The 15,367-nt window shown below is 45.3% G+C and overlaps 1 protein-coding gene across 1 annotated transcript in view; it reads left to right on the top strand.

The window, feature by feature from the left end:
* The first annotated feature begins 1,148 nt into the window (after nucleotides 1-1,148).
* Nucleotides 1,149-15,367, top strand: part of SLC25A24 (solute carrier family 25 member 24) — a 35,441-nt gene continuing 21,222 nt past the window's right edge. Inside the window, exon 1 of the mRNA XM_019530657.1 lies at nucleotides 1,149-1,418. Coding sequence (XP_019386202.1) covers nucleotides 1,212-1,418 — 207 coding nt within the window. The 5' untranslated portion in view covers nucleotides 1,149-1,211. The remainder of the gene's footprint in view (nucleotides 1,419-15,367) is intronic.

Here is a 15,367-nt window from a genome sequence, read left to right as displayed (position 1 = left end):
TCCTCTGGACCCTCTCAAGGTTATTCATATCCCTGTTGAAGTGCGGCGCCCAAAAGTGGACACAGTACTCCAGCTGCAGCCTTACCAGTGCTGCATAGAGGGGAAGTATCACCTCCTTAGACCTGTTTATGATGCACCTGCTAATGCATGATAGAGTGCGGTTAGCTCTACTGATCACTTTATCACACTGGCGATGCATGTGCACCCCCTGGAAGCGCCAGCCAAGAAACCATAAGTGCTGGCAGAAGTGCACTTCCAGTTTCTCTGCTGGTGGTTCTGCGCTCGGTGATCCCTTGCTGAGGGGAACCCCCACCCCATCTGATATCGGCGGGGGGGGGGACTCCCCCAGTTGGTGATTGGCTGTGGGGGACCCCCCCCTCGGTCAACGATCTGGTGCCCCAATCTCTGGGTCCCCCTGCAGCTGATCATGCTGACCAGAAAGTGACTGCGGTGCACCTTGAAGTGCCAGCGGTGCTTCACCTGGCGCACCCACACCCCAGCTGGCGCTCGCAGAGGGGGGCACTGGTGCCCCTTCCTGCCAGTTGCCTAAGAGGGGAGCGCAGGCTGTCAGGGGGTGCACTGGCGCTCTCAGGGGGTGCACATGCACCCCTGTGCACTTCCTACATGTTGCCACTGGGCACCAGTCACTCGTTCATCTTTGAGTCAACTATGATGCCCAGACCCTTTTCTGATTCTGTGTTGCTGGACGGGGCTGGTCTCTAGACGAGCTCCTGAGGCCCTTTCCGGCCTTCATTTCCTGTAAAATTCCGCGATTCTAACTCCCTGCTGTCCGGCTGAAGCAGGGGTTATGTAGCACTGCCATTCACCCCACCCATCAGATCTGGAGCTGCAAATGCGGAGCCCTGAGGTGCATTAGGGAGGTTTTTGATTACAAAAGGAAGAACCACCTCTTGCAATCAGGTTTCTCAGCCGGGATTCAAGCCCGCCTTCGCCAGCCGCGGGACGCCGTTAGGGAAAGAGCGGCAGCAGGTCCCAGGTCTCCCGGGCGAGCACCGCCCGTGTCCATCCCGAGAGGCCGGAAGGGCCCGGCCGGCCCAGCCGCGCCTCACGGCTGCACAGCGCTCGGCCGCCCCCGCGCGGCCGGGAGACAAGGCGGGTCGAGGCGAGGCGCGGCAGGACACGCCCCGGCCACCGCTGCCGCTGCGCTCTCCCCGTTTCCCTCGCCCGCGCCCCGCGCCCCCGGTCTCGCCATGCTGGGGCTCCTCCGCGGCGCGCTGTTTCCCGCAGCTGCCTGTGAAGAAGGCGGCGGCGGCGGCGGCGGCGGCATCGGCAGCGAGAGCCGCTACGAGAAGCTATTCAAGAAGCTGGACGCCAATGCGGACGGCAGGGTGGACATCGCGGAGCTCCAGACCGGCCTCAGCGCCATGGGCATCCCCCTGGGCAAGGATGCCGAGGAGGTGGGTGCTGGCCCCGGCCCGCCGCTGCCGCCCTTGCTTCGGGCTGTGCGGGTGGCGCCCGCTTCCTCCCTCGGCCCAGGCCTCCCCGGGCAGGAGCGGGGCCTCCTCGTCTCGAGTGTGGCAGGAAGGGCCGGCTCCTCCTCCCCTCTGCGCGGGAGGGACCCGGGCGCTCCCCGGCTTCAGGCCAGGGCTGCTGGCTCTGCTCCGCCGGGGGGAAAGCCCGGCCTGACAGGGTGGAGGGCCATCACTCAGACCCCCGTGGCAGTTCTTGCTGGGAAGTGCCAGGATTGAGTTGTTGTAGAAAGATTATTATTGTATATTTTTTATATTATAATAATAATATCATTATAAACAGGGACCACCCGAGCAGAGTGTGGGGCCCAGGGCAAATCAGCCTGTGCGGGGTCCTGCCCCCGGACGCGAGGAAGCTGGCAGTCGATTTGGTGGGGGTGGTGAGTGGCCAGACATAACCAGAATCAGTAGTGGATTTGGCAGATTTGGTGGGGGAGGGGGGTGTAGGCATCTGGATGTGCCAGATTTGGCAGTGGATTCAGCAGCAGGGTGCTGAACAGCCAGATGTGACGGCAGTGCGGAGTCACTGTGCCACTCCACCTGGCTTTGCAAGGCCCCCCAAAGCACTGGGCCCAGGGCAGCCCTGATACCCACCCGCCCCCCAGGACAGCCCCAGTTATAAATGGCTCTATGTTTCAGCAAGATCTATTGCTGGTGATGGGGAAGCTCACCTAGATCCAGTTCAAGACTGCAGCCTGTGTTACCAGGTCTTTAAGTAACTACTATAACTACACCCCAGGCAGGAAGAAGGGCCCTTTGTGCCCCCAAAGCTTGTCTAGTGTCTCTCCCAACTCTACAGTTTGTCCAAAAAAAGATGTCACAAAAAGCCTTTGCTTCTGGTATGTTTTCTGGACTGTCAGTGCTACAGCTGCAGCTGCTGTCATTCATAAGTAATCTCCATAAGACAGTTAAATAAAGTATCCTGAATAAAACCATGATTAATAGGCCAGCAGTTGGTAATTCTGAGGATGTGGTGTGGTTTACCTCGTGGTGTGTCATCATCCCTTGTATTTCACCAGCTGTTGCTGCATGGTATATGATAGGACAGTCCAAAACTGTCATCACAGAGACTTAACTTCTAGATTTGGCTCTTACTTCAAATTAGCACAATCCGATTCAGAGTTGTCTAATTTTATATGGCTGGGTGCTGCATGCCAGGGTGAGCTGAATCAGTGCAAGCCATGGGTTGCTCTGGCTGCACACTGTAAGGGCATCCCCTACTGCACAATACCACATGGGTGTCCAGGCCCCCACCCTTAGCTCCCCAGGCACGCTGTGTGGGCATCCTGGGTCATGGGCTTCCTCAGCACCATACCATGCTACCCCACCCAGAAGCTGGAGGAGGAAGAGTGAACCTGGAGACCTTGACTGTTGCTGGCGTGATGGGGAAAGCAGTGGCTGGGTAGGAGCCCAGAGGCCACACATTAACTCCTTGTGATTAATGTGGGCATGGGCTTCTTGTGGCCCAGAGGCTGCCAGTGGAAGAGCCTGGATCTAAATCATGTTGTTGAAACTTCCTCTTGAGCAGGAGATAAGAGAATGCTGTGCACTTTGCTCCGTCGTCCGCATGTCAGTGGGTTGTAACACCTGTGCTGTCTAGCAAATAAATGCAAATCAAAATGACTGTCTTTGTCCTTGGCCCAGGAAGTGACAGTCATACACTGGTGGAATTGGAGTTCTTTTTTTTTTCCACTTTAATGACTAAAGAACTTGTTTGTGGACGCATTGCATAATTAAACACAGAACTCATATATGGGGTGTGGTATTGTGGTCTTACTAACCATTGTTCTTTCAGGCTTTTTAGTGTCAGCGATATAATTTCATTGAGGAATGTAAGTTACGCTATGTGACAGAAATAGTCCTAACACTCAGTAGATGAAAAGGACCATAGTTGCATTAAGTTTCAGCTGCTGAGTTATAGCAGCCAAAACTATTCCTTATCTATTTTTCATCAGTGCCTGAATGTGAAAAAGCCTATCATGCATAACTCTGTATGGCAAGATGACTTTGAATTAGGTGGTAGCATTTGGCCCAATGTTTGACATTTGATTAGATTTCTTTGTTACTAAAGCTGGTGGTGTTGGTATTAGGTTAATTGTAGAAGTTTACATTTGCCATTTGTCTTGAAGAAAATTTGGAAAGTCAGCACAATCAAACCTGAAGTTAGTTTGGCAAGATGGAAGGCTCTAGCTACACTCTCAAGGAGGATGCAATGTATATTTTGGACTTTTGCTTAACAGCCCATAGTGCAGCATTACATGTTTCTCTCATTTTTCTGATATGGAACAGTTTTTAAAAATATTAGCAATGCCATAAGTTTATGATTAGATCTCCACTTATGCAAATGTGTCTGTATGTGCATCCTGCAAGGGGAACAGGAGACAGGGGGTGCATCTAAACATGAGCTTTGTTGTGGAGTTGACTAATTGGCTCTGCAGTAAAGTATTATCCTCTAGATGTGTGCTTGTAACTTGCTATACCTGTCCTGAGCTCCCCGCTTAGGTTTTTCTAGCCTCCCAGAGCTAACCATGGTCTTGTGGTCAGATAGTTTGGCTCCTGGCACCAATTATCAAGACCACCAGTGCTTCTCACCTGCCATGTCTTTGCTGGAATTTTAGTCTTGGGAATGCTGTTAATCCTGGTTCAGCGGTATCTTGCTTGGTCTGCTTTTTAGCATGAGGACATTGGGGCTTCACCTTCCCTACACCCTGCCTAGTGCCAACCTGTTGTTACTCTGATGTTGCATGGATGCAGGTTTTTTGGTTTTTGTTTTTTTTACCAGTTGTCACTCTTGTCTTGTCCTGTGGGTCTGCTGGTGTCTTTGCTCCACTCTCTGTGGCTGGACCTCCATGTCACCTCTCCAGGAAGGTGAACTGACTTCTCTGAGTCAGCCTGGAGGGGGCATCTCCTTGTTTTGAGGCTGCAACCAGTTGTCCCTGTTGGGATTTCTGTCTCAGCTCTAGCCGTCCCTTGGCTACTGGGGACTTCCTTCCAGTCCCCCTGTCACACTGGAGCGTGGGGCTTTTAGCTGTGCCCCGCTGTCCCTGCTGGCAAGTCGGCATTGCCACACGCTTACAAAGCACGGCTGTGCCGGTGCTGGCTTTTATTTTTTTTCAGGTGTCCCAACCCCTCTTGGCTATGGCTCAGGACACTGCCATGCTGCCGGTAAGGCCTGGGGCGTGGTGAATCTGCTGCCACTGCCATGCTTCTGTGGCTCGGCATGCCGCAGTGCGTACAGGGCAAGGAGACAGCTACTGTTGCAGCTGCTGATCTCTCCTGGCCCCATGTGTGTTGGGACCTACCCGCTGCTCCCTGCCAGCCCTGCGCTCCTCCTGGCTGCTGCAGGCAACCAGAGCAGGGTAGCCCAACCTGTATTGGGCTGCTTCCATTGGGAGCAGATTTCAATCCGTAAGGGAGCATATGTAGAAAGCTTATTGCACAGTATTTTACTGTGCACTAAGCCTTTATAGCATTAATAGAACATCAGAACCAGTGTTTCAGTAGAACTGTTATAGGGTATTCCATGGTTGTACATAAATTAGCCATTGTACAACTAAAGAATAATATGAATGGAGTGTAATAGGGATGCAGGCTCAAGTTTTGCCTGGACATTTGGGGACCTTGGCCCTGATATAGAGTGACATAGTTTTAAGGATGCTATGTTAATTTATGCATCCTGGACATCTGGGTTTCTGTGCATATTCCTTCTCCAACAGTCTTACTGCTGTTCTGTATCTTTTTTCAGTTTTCATCTTTCATTGCTAATTGAAGGGAAGAAAATCTAGTAAGCTGCAGTAATGAAGTATTGAAATATACTTGTGTGCAAGTATAATGATTAGGAGAAAGTGAGGGTGCTCTCCTAAAATCACCATTGCAGAGCATAAATGTGTTCTGGATTTTTAAGTTGTATGGGGGTGATAGTAGTTTATTTGCTCAACTATGATAATTGTCAGTTTGAAATTGCATGTGAGTGAGGAACTTTGGTCCCACCACGAATGCTCATTGTTAAACCTGCTATACTGGTTTGATAACTGTAACAAACGGGGCCTTTTAGTTAGTGGAGAGGGTGGGAGTCTCCAGCTTTTGTGATGATTTGTGGAGACAGTTTTCCTACTTAGTGCATAAGTCAGCAACCTATTTAGGCTGTGGGCTGAAATGACCCAGTCAGATCAGACATGGGCAAGCGGGCATAAAGATCTAGCCACTGCCATTGACTTTCCCCGCAGTGGCACAAGGAAAGCAAGCTCGACTTTTTCCTACAGCAGCACTGGAAAAGTGCCTGCCATTGCTGTGTTCTCCCCACAGCAGCAATCGCCACCAAAGGCTCCTACCACCAAATGCTGTGCAAACCTCATGTCTGCAGGTTGGATCAAATGGCTCTTTGGGTCAGATCCAGCTTGCAGGCTGTAGGTAGCCAACCCCTGACCCTAAGGCATTGAAAGCCCTGGCAGACAGAGCACGAAAGGTAGTTCTGTTTGATAATTTGCTTAAAGCAGACAAACCAGTGCAGAGACCAGGAGCATCTGCCAAATCCTGCTTGTTTACATCAGTATGACTTGGGAGTTAAAAATCACTGAAGTCAACAATTACTCTGCACTTGGATGTTGCTAAGAGGAGAAATTGATCATGTCTCTTAAAATAAAACCAAGCTATGTATGTGGGTGGGTGGGAAATCTTTGGATATACTGAAATTTCTGCATGTTGGCTCACTTTTATTTATAGTCTATGCATAGTGTAAATGACAAAATGACTTCTGTCTATCACAACAGAGCCTTAGAAAGGCAAGTACTTAATTCTCTTCCAGCTGCTTTCTTATGTATAGCTACTCTGTGGGCGTGTCTACACGTTACCGTGCAGTCATTTAGAACTTGTGAAATTATTTAAAACATCTAGTTTGAAAGTTTAAAAAACAAAACAAAACAGCACAAACCTAAATGAGACCTACATTTTGCTTGTAGTGTAGCAGAAACAACATTAAGAATAGGGCTTGAAATGAAGTAAGGTGGTAGGAAAGGACGATTTTGCTCTACTTAGACTCAGGAAATGGTACATCAAACAGGGTGCATAAAGCCTGTACATAATGATTGCTCAGAAACCGCCATTACTGTGCAGTCCTGATGGTGCACAGGTTATTTCTGACCCTACTGCACAGTAGTATCGGTGTCACAGTTTGTGCCTGCTGACACTATGTCTCCGTAGCGATGAGCTTGTTGCTATGGCGATGTAGCGTCTCATGTAGACGTGCCCTGTTTTGTATACCATTTCCTGAGTCTAAGTAAAGCAAAAATGTCCCTTCCTACAATCTTACTTCATTTCAAGCCCTATTCTTGATGCTGTTTCTGCCACAACTATGAGCAAATTGTAGGTCTCACTTAAGTTTGTGCTGTGTTTTTTAAAAAACACTTTCAAAAGAGGTCTTTAAAATGATATTTTATGAGAAAACTGCTTCTTGAAACAGCATTTTTGTAGCAAAATTAGAATTGTAATGATTGTGCTTTGTATGTATGGCTACACAAGCACACACTTGCAGAGTTCTTCAGTACATAGATGACAGGAATTCTGCTGAGTAAAGATACTTAACAAAGTTATCAAACTCTTTCAACTCCTATTCGTACCCAGGGGAGATCCTCCTCCCATCCCCCAGTGTCCCTCCCAAATCTGTACATCTTCTGTCTTTCAGAGGTCTGTAAGCCAGAACACACAACTCCCCCTCTCCCAACAAGCTCAACATTACATCATAAAGAAACATGAATAGAAATAACAGGAAGACCCTCTGTCCTTCATGAAGTACAACACAGAAGGTGCCTTTAAGCATCGCCCTTTGGTAGCATCTGCCCAGAGATGCCTGTAAGCTCTTCAGGTCTAAGGATCTGGCTAGCCTGAAGACCCTCAGGTCTAGTGGCCAAGATGGTGCTCAGCAGGAAGGGGGCAGGGGAGTGAGGCCTGCTCTGTAGGGCTCTGCGGCAATTAGTGTGGTCATGTCTAACTTCTAGATACTTGGCTACTGAGTAGAATCCGTGGGTGATTCACATTCCTGATGCATAGTATGAACAAAGACACCTGGGAATGACAAGTGCCTTCCCTCTCAGGCCTAAAGTACCTAAATCTGGTCTGCAGAGAAAGGTATATCTCAGATTGAGATTAAAAGTCTAGAGTTCTGGTTTCTCTCACTTCTCCAAGGGCTGCTATGTTTGATATTGTAAACAGCAAGGTGATTAGGACACTGTTGTAAGAAGTGAGATACAGGCCTGAATTCCTTTGAACTAAGCAAGGCATTGAATGCAGGCATCCCACATTCTGGTTGAGTAATCTAACAACTGAATTACTATACAAGTAAGGCAGTACATCCTTTTCTGGCTAGGTTTTTGAATGAAAGCAGATATGATTCTGTATTATGTATGCAGCTCACTTCTGTATGTGTGTGTTGAGAGTACCCTACTAGGTGGAGCCTGTCTGGGGAAGGGTTAAATTTGAGGATATCAAAAGGGTTTAGTCATAACTTGGGCACAAAGCTGTTCAGTCCTGACAACTTAGTGCAGGGGCTGTCACCTGGGGGTACTTGGGAAGGCCCTAGGGCAGGGGTTTTCAACCTTTTTTGATTGGTGTACCCCTGGCAGCTGGTCAAGAAGCAGGGAGTCCCCCAGCCTTGGTCAGTGGGGGGAAGAGGGGGGGTCCTCCTAGCGGCTGATTAATGAGTGTCGAGGTGGTGAAACGAGAAGTGCCAGCAGCGAAACCAGAAGGGTCAGGGGCTTAACCAGAAGTGCCACTGGCAAAACTGGAAGTGCCCCTACTTCTTTGTGTCACTGCCATGTACCCCCTGGGGCCTTCCCAAGACAAACCCTGCTCTAAGGGGTATGTGCGGGCAGGTGGGGATGGAGTGTTCCTACCCACCACCCCATGCTGCTGATTTCCAGGAGCTGGGCCGGGGTGAGGCGAGGGCAGCAGTGCCTCTCTGTGAGCTTCACAGGCACCCCCCGGCCGGTTGGACATGGGGTGGGTGGGGAGAGTTTGCATGCAGCGGTGGCTGCCATTGCTATCCACCACCCCACGCTGCCACCTCTTTGTCTAGCTGCACGCCACCCCTGTCCCCTCCCCCTACACTCTGTGTCTGCTTGCCAGGGGTACACTTAATAAAAAAGGTTGAACAACGATGACATAGTGCATACTTTAGGCAACATTTCTGATGTGTACGGAATATTAATGGTGAAAGCAAAGGTGCCTAAGTAGCTAGGCAGGGGTTCTGAAGACCTATTTGGCTAAATTCTCAGGTCAGGTCAGTCTTGAGGCTGTTGCCACTGTTGGGGCACCTTAGAAGCTGCAACAACCTTCCTCCACTCCGATGAGGTTAGTTAGGTTGCTTTGCATTACTCGTGATTTTTTTGGGCAGAATAACCTGGTGGCGCCCATGTCTTTTCCAGGTATGGATGGCCATTGGCTCCCAGGAAGTTCATCTACCCTTTGATAGATCTTGTTTTTAGTCCTGCTAGGTGTCCACACCCCCTCCTCACCCAGGCAAGCCCAGGCAGTGGTGTGGGTTTAGTTTTCGACAACCCAACCATGGAACAGGCTATACTGGTTTATATGGTACCAGATAGCAGACCAAGAGAAGCCTGGCTTAACAGGTGCCTAAATTCTACTTTATTCTTAAGAAAGGATGACGGATCTCATACTTGGTGGTGTATGTTGACAAAGTATGTTGCTCTGTTATCAGTTGCCCGTTCATTCTGTATACTGTGGCCCGTGTAACTTGATTTCTTAAGCCTCATATAAAAGCTCTGGTCTGTTTCAGGGTAACAGACTAATGATGTGCTCTTGTGTTTCCCATATACTTGTCCAGCTTTATTAATGCTTTATTTGAGTAAACATTTTGGCAAGTGAAATAACTCAGTAGTTATATCAGAATGTATGCACACCATTAAAAATGGACACATTTCTCTCATTAAGAGAGAATTTCCCAGAAATCAAACTACTAAACTTTTAGTCTACTTGTCCTACATCCTGTCAGTTTAGAACAGACAAAAGAAGACTCCTTAAAACCTGAGAGAGCATTTCTTATGGGCTTTTGGAATGGTCCTGGTTATAATTTGAAGTACGTGCTACTACTCAGAACTGAAGCAGAGGCACAGCTAACATTACAAATTTGCCCCAAAGCCACAGAGACGCACTGTATCAAGCTGAACAAAATGTAAGTAACAAAATGTTGTCTGGCTATAGTATCAAATGGCTCTATAAGAGCATTTTTCTAATATTATAGAAGCCTAAGTCTGTCTGTCTGTCAGTAACACTTTGTTTGTGCTTTGATTGGGTGATAGAACCAGCCAGTCAGAGTGCTCCAAGTGTGGGGGGAGTGCTGCTGTGATTCTGAAGCTGTTTTGAGGACTGGACAGAGGGTGGGGGAGCTGAGGCCAGCAGTGTTGGCCTTGGCTCTCCCACCCCGGTTCCTGCAAGCAGTGCTGAGGACCAGACAGGCTGGGGAAGCCGAGGCCAGCTGCCCCACCCTGGTCCTTGCAAGAGGCAGAACAGTGGCAGCATGGGGCGTTAGGTGGCGGCACTCCATCCCAGCCCCCTCCCCCTCATCATTCTTGATGGGCAGTTGGCTAGTTGTTATTATTATAACAACACTTTACTGTATAGTTAGTTTGCATTGTAGAATGATAGGAAGCAAAAAGAAAATAGATACTGGGTCCAGATTCTTTGCTGATCATCACCATGACTGTTGCTCTTGTCCTTTTCTGACCTCAGAATACACTGAAAGTCTCTTAGTCTAGAGCAATGGAGGGCCAAACTTTTTGGCAGCATGCCACAAATTAACCCTTCCAATTACCACTTTGATCCCTTTTGCTTTCCCAGTCTTCTGTTCAGCTTTCTGCTCCCTACCTGATCTGCTGATCTGCTGTCTTCTCCCTGCTCTGTCTATCTGCCACTGTACTGCCTGTCCCCTCCCCAATCTGTCACATGCCACACACACACACATTCTCCTTTTGGCACCTGTGCTGTGGGTTGGCCATCCCTGGTTTCCATTCACTTCTGTGGTACTTTTAAAATATTCTGTCACTTATTAATCCTGATGATAAAACTGTAGAAAATAGATGAGAAATTTCAAGGACAGCTGTACATTCAAGTTATAGTATATTGCAGTAGCCTCAAGTTACTAGTGAGATGTCATGAGGCTGTCATTAGAACTTAAGCATTTCAGTTGATTGTCTTTGTTAAAATGACTTATGTAATATCAAAATATAATGGCTCTGATTCCCTTTTATACTATGGGCTTTCAGTGCTGCAAAACTGGTCTGAAGGGAATTAGCATAAATAGAAATTGGGTGCAATGACACTTAGCTGTCAGCAAATGCTGCGTTACCCTTTTAGCAGTAATTGACTTCATTAATGTAAATTGATTTTTCTTTGCATGTTGGCAATAAGCCAGAAGCCTACATCTCAAGCTTCGGTTCAAAATATTTTATTTCTAGATCCAAAATATTGTAAAGCCTTGAATTTTGTTATAGCATCTTATGTGCACAAACAGTGAGTTCAGAATGCTTTGAAGCAAATGTATGTAAAATTCTGCAGCCATCTTTCTGAGAGCATGTTGTGCTATTAATATACAGAATATTAACAAGCCAAAGTTTTATACAGTATTATATATACTAATGAAACTTGCTAAGGATATTCCTAGCCAAGAAAAGCACTTTCATCCTTTTTCTTAGTTTCTGAACTGGAAGAAAACCTTCCACATCCCCTTCCAATATCTGCTGTACAAACCTCATGTTTTTAGTCCATTTCAATTACTTTTCTTGGTATGAACCAAAAGTAAGTTATTAGCATCTTTGCCTAAATTAATCTGAATTAGCGCTTCTTTATTCTGACATAATCTAGATAGTAACATTTTAATAGTGGCTATAGATATAGCAATTGCTTAAACACAAAATTAGATAGCTGTCCAAAAGCAGATGGTCTCTGTGCACAGCATCCATTCAAAACAGTGTTTACTTAAGAAAATCTTATTCTTGTGGTTTTATTTTTCTCCATGGACTACATAATACTTTGTGATGTCTGTATCCTTTTCTCACTCTCACTTTGCTTATTTTTTCCATGCTAGATACGTTTTCTGTTTTGTCTGATTGTAAACTGTTTTTTCTAGCCTATCCTTCTCACCATCCATCTCTACACTCCTACACTTTGGAGGCAGATTCTGGTTTTGATTAGAGCAGGTTACCCATGTTAAGATGAGTGGAATCTTTCCTTGCTTACATTAAAGTCATACTGGAATCTGGCTGTGATTAGGACTAAGTACACATGTTATTTTTTTTTAGTAGTGAAATACTTTTGGGTCCCATTTAAATGAAAATTGTAACTGCTTAATTCTCTTCAGAGCTGAAGGAGCGGGCATAACAGGTCCAAAGTTGTACCAATAACTAGTGTAAGCTTATGAGGATGTAATTACGAAAGCTCGCAACAGTTTCCCCAGTAATATCTGATTTTTGTTTTAATAACAGATTTGATAAAAACAATAATACCTATTACCTTTTGAATTAACACACATATACAGTGGTGTTTAGCGGTAGATCCAGGGGTTAATGTAGGTGTTGAAATAACTTTCAGTGGAGTATTGGATGATCTTGTCCTAGATCTTTTTTTATGAAGCTGAGATGTATACTTATTTCCAATGAAACATTGTGTTTTGATTATTTTTGCCTAGTTTGTTGTGTTTTTAATACATTGTATATGATGTAGCCAATTTAACGTGTGTTCCAATAAAGATACTTGTTTTTGCTTCAATCTTGAACTGACTGATATAGTGCTAGGCGACTTGCACTATAGGAAGCTTATAGTTTCTGTTGAACTGGAGAAAAATGTGTTGTTTTATATGTGATAATGTACCTTCTGCACCCCCATTTTCAAATTCCTAGTTCTGTCCATGGTTGAGCTTGAGTCTTCATGAAAAAGATTACTTTATCAGATTTACTTAAGATACTTTAAACATCTAAGAAATAACATTTTTAATATTAAGTTAATAGTAGTGGTGGTGGTGATGATGATAGTGACTGCTTCCCTGCCCGTCCCCACTCTAAAATAGGGTCCAGTGAAAAGGCCAGGATTTTTTGTAAGAATGTTATCAGGGATTATAATTCTTTCTTTTTGTCTAATTTGCAGCAACACAGATTAGCTAAAATGGACATCATTTCAGGAAATCCTTAACCACATATTTAAGTGCTTTGCTGAATCATGGTTTTGTAATGGCATGAAAAAATCCAAGCCAGTGAAAATCTGTTGACTTTTTTAAGACAAGTGTTTTAAGAAGGAGATGGTTCTGTGGTAGCCTTCCTATTCAGTAGAAAGGTCAGTTTGCCAAATATATGCGGAGCCAAAACACATGTGCAGCTGTAGTTAAGTGGTTGATTTATAAGACAGTTTGTATCTCCCATTCTGTGCTGTTTTTGTAGAGACTCCATTACTATGAATATAGGTGGGTGAAATGAAGACCCTTGGTACTGTAAAGAGGGTGAGGCTAAGTTGACATACTGTATGAAGTGCTGTCCATGGTGGCCTGGAATGCACTTGTTATTAGTGCAGTTCCTTTATAGAATGGCTCTGTAAGCATCCTCTGTTGTGGATGTGGATATTGCCTCTAACGGTAGAAAAGGCTCTTTGTACAACTTACACTATAGGAAAGAAAATAATAAAAAATACAGAAGACATTTAGGAAATCCTTTTTGTCGGGTCTGGGTATATGACTAGTGCAATGCCTTGTAGTGACACATAGATTGGCTGAGGTACTGGGAGCACTCGCCATGTTAGTATACTGCAGTGCTGTGCCACAGCTAGTTATCCCTGATGAGAAAGAGATTACAGTAATCCATTTGAAATTCTCTTTTTAACTGGAATTTGTGAAGCAGAGTATTCTGGGTTTAACTATTCCAAAATTGGGGGTCAGGCAATTTAATCACAAGGTGCTGCATATGTAGTTCTTTACAGATATAAATAGAAGGACAAAATATCAAAGTTAGACTTGGTATAAGAAAGTGCACATCCAGGGAAGACACTAGAGTTGCTTTTACTTCTGCTAGGGCTGAATTTGGCAGCCTAGGAAGCTTGCAGTCTAATAAGTGTTAGAAAAGTCTGCAGAGTTAGGGTGCTGTGGTAGGGGTAGTAGTATGTGATAGGAGTGGGTGAGCATGGCACCAGCTCTGGGTGCCCACTTAGAGGAGGTGTCAGTAGCCCTGTGTCATAACTGTAACAGCAGCAGTAACCTCTCCCCACCATCATAGTCTGGTGCTTGGCCCCTTCGCACCCAAGCAGGGCTTAGCCCAGGGCTGTGTCCCCTGCGCCACTGCTGGGGTTTTGCCCAGGATGTAAAACTTGCTAGTTACACCTCTGGACAGGGAATTCAATAAGCATTTTTTTCTCTAGCATTTCATGGAATGGAATGGCTGGTCAATACATAAGATCTGTCTGGCATTAACAGGTCACATGAACATTTCTGGTTGCAACTAGATATTATGCTGTCCTTTTTGAAGTGCTTACCCCTCCCCTCCATCTATGTTATATGTGAAACTGCATTTTATTAGCTATAGCCATAGTTTACAGAATAATTGAGTCACTAATTGTACTAATTAAGTCTTTAAATGCTATTCCCTTCTACTTGTTATCTTCTCTCCATGAAAAGGCAGGAAGTTAGGAACACCCAGAAACTGCTAAGTGAATTCTGACTTTTTAAACATTTTATAAAATGCCACTAGTCAGTTAAAATAACATTGTAATGACTTTGTGATTAAGCTGATTAGTTTGGTTTTATAACCTTCCTTCTCAGTTTTGGGAGCAGTAAAAAAGAAAACACCTGAGCCTGATAAAGCTGGAAAAACATAATTTCAACATTGAAATTGATGATATAGTTATAACATTTTCAGAAATTCAAAAGACAATATACATTTAATCGTAAAATATCTTTTGTCCTCATGTATTCTCTATTCCCCATCATATAGAAGATGTGAATGTATAGAAGTTATCCTTGCTCCATAAAGTAAAGGTACATAATATTTAGGGTTTAAGAGAGTGTGTTTGCAACTTTTTCTCTTTGGCAATGAGCATCTTGGTTCATTTATGAACAGCAAAAACCTTAGTGATGGGTGTAACTGAGAATATTGGAGAGAAGCTAAACATTGCAGTGTCATTCCTACCTTTTCTCTGTTTATCCTTAAAAAAAATGAAGGATCTTAAGAGCTACATGCCCTCTGCAGCCTCTCAGGCACGTCTGCCTGGTTCTGCTAGATTAAAAAAAGGTGGGTTTTTTCATTAAAAGAAGAGGAGCAGAACAATGACCCTGTTAAAAAGCCATTGCTGTACTTAGGTAGTCCAATGCACGTCAAACCAGGGTATCCCAATCAGATGTGAAGGGTTTTAGCATTAAAAGATAATACTACAGTTTTTTGGCATTGTGGAGTTTGGCTCTCTCAACTAGTTATCATTACCAGTGCTCTGTGTGTGTAATGTGTTATCTTTATTGCTTGGGTTTAAAGTTTTTAAATGACAAGAAATTAAATGACACACCTTGGAGAAATATTTTTTTTCTAGTGCTGTAGGAGCTCAATGAGGGTGTGGCAATTCCTTAGCAAGTCTAGGCAGGAAATGCAGTGCTTGCTCTGCAGGCAGGTCAGGCCATCAGCCTAATACCATACCTCCCCCTATGCTGTGGCTGCAAGCCAGGTATCTGCTCTTTTAGTGTCTGGCTCTGAGCAAGAGCCGAAGGGCTATACACTGTAATTGATTTAATTTCACCTTGTGGGGAATGATGGAGAGCAAGGAACAGGAAGATAAACAGAAATCTCTGTGGCACATATGCTTAAACAGTCATGTATCCAGGTTGTAGCTGTATTGGTTTA

The sequence above is a fragment of the Crocodylus porosus genome, unplaced genomic scaffold, assembly GCF_001723895.1.
Source record: "Crocodylus porosus isolate Cpor-Errol unplaced genomic scaffold, CroPor_comp1, whole genome shotgun sequence".
Taxonomy (NCBI): domain Eukaryota; kingdom Metazoa; phylum Chordata; order Crocodylia; family Crocodylidae; genus Crocodylus; species Crocodylus porosus.
The sequence above is the reverse complement of the archived record's forward strand: the minus strand, read 5'-3'. Positions and strand labels throughout refer to the sequence as shown.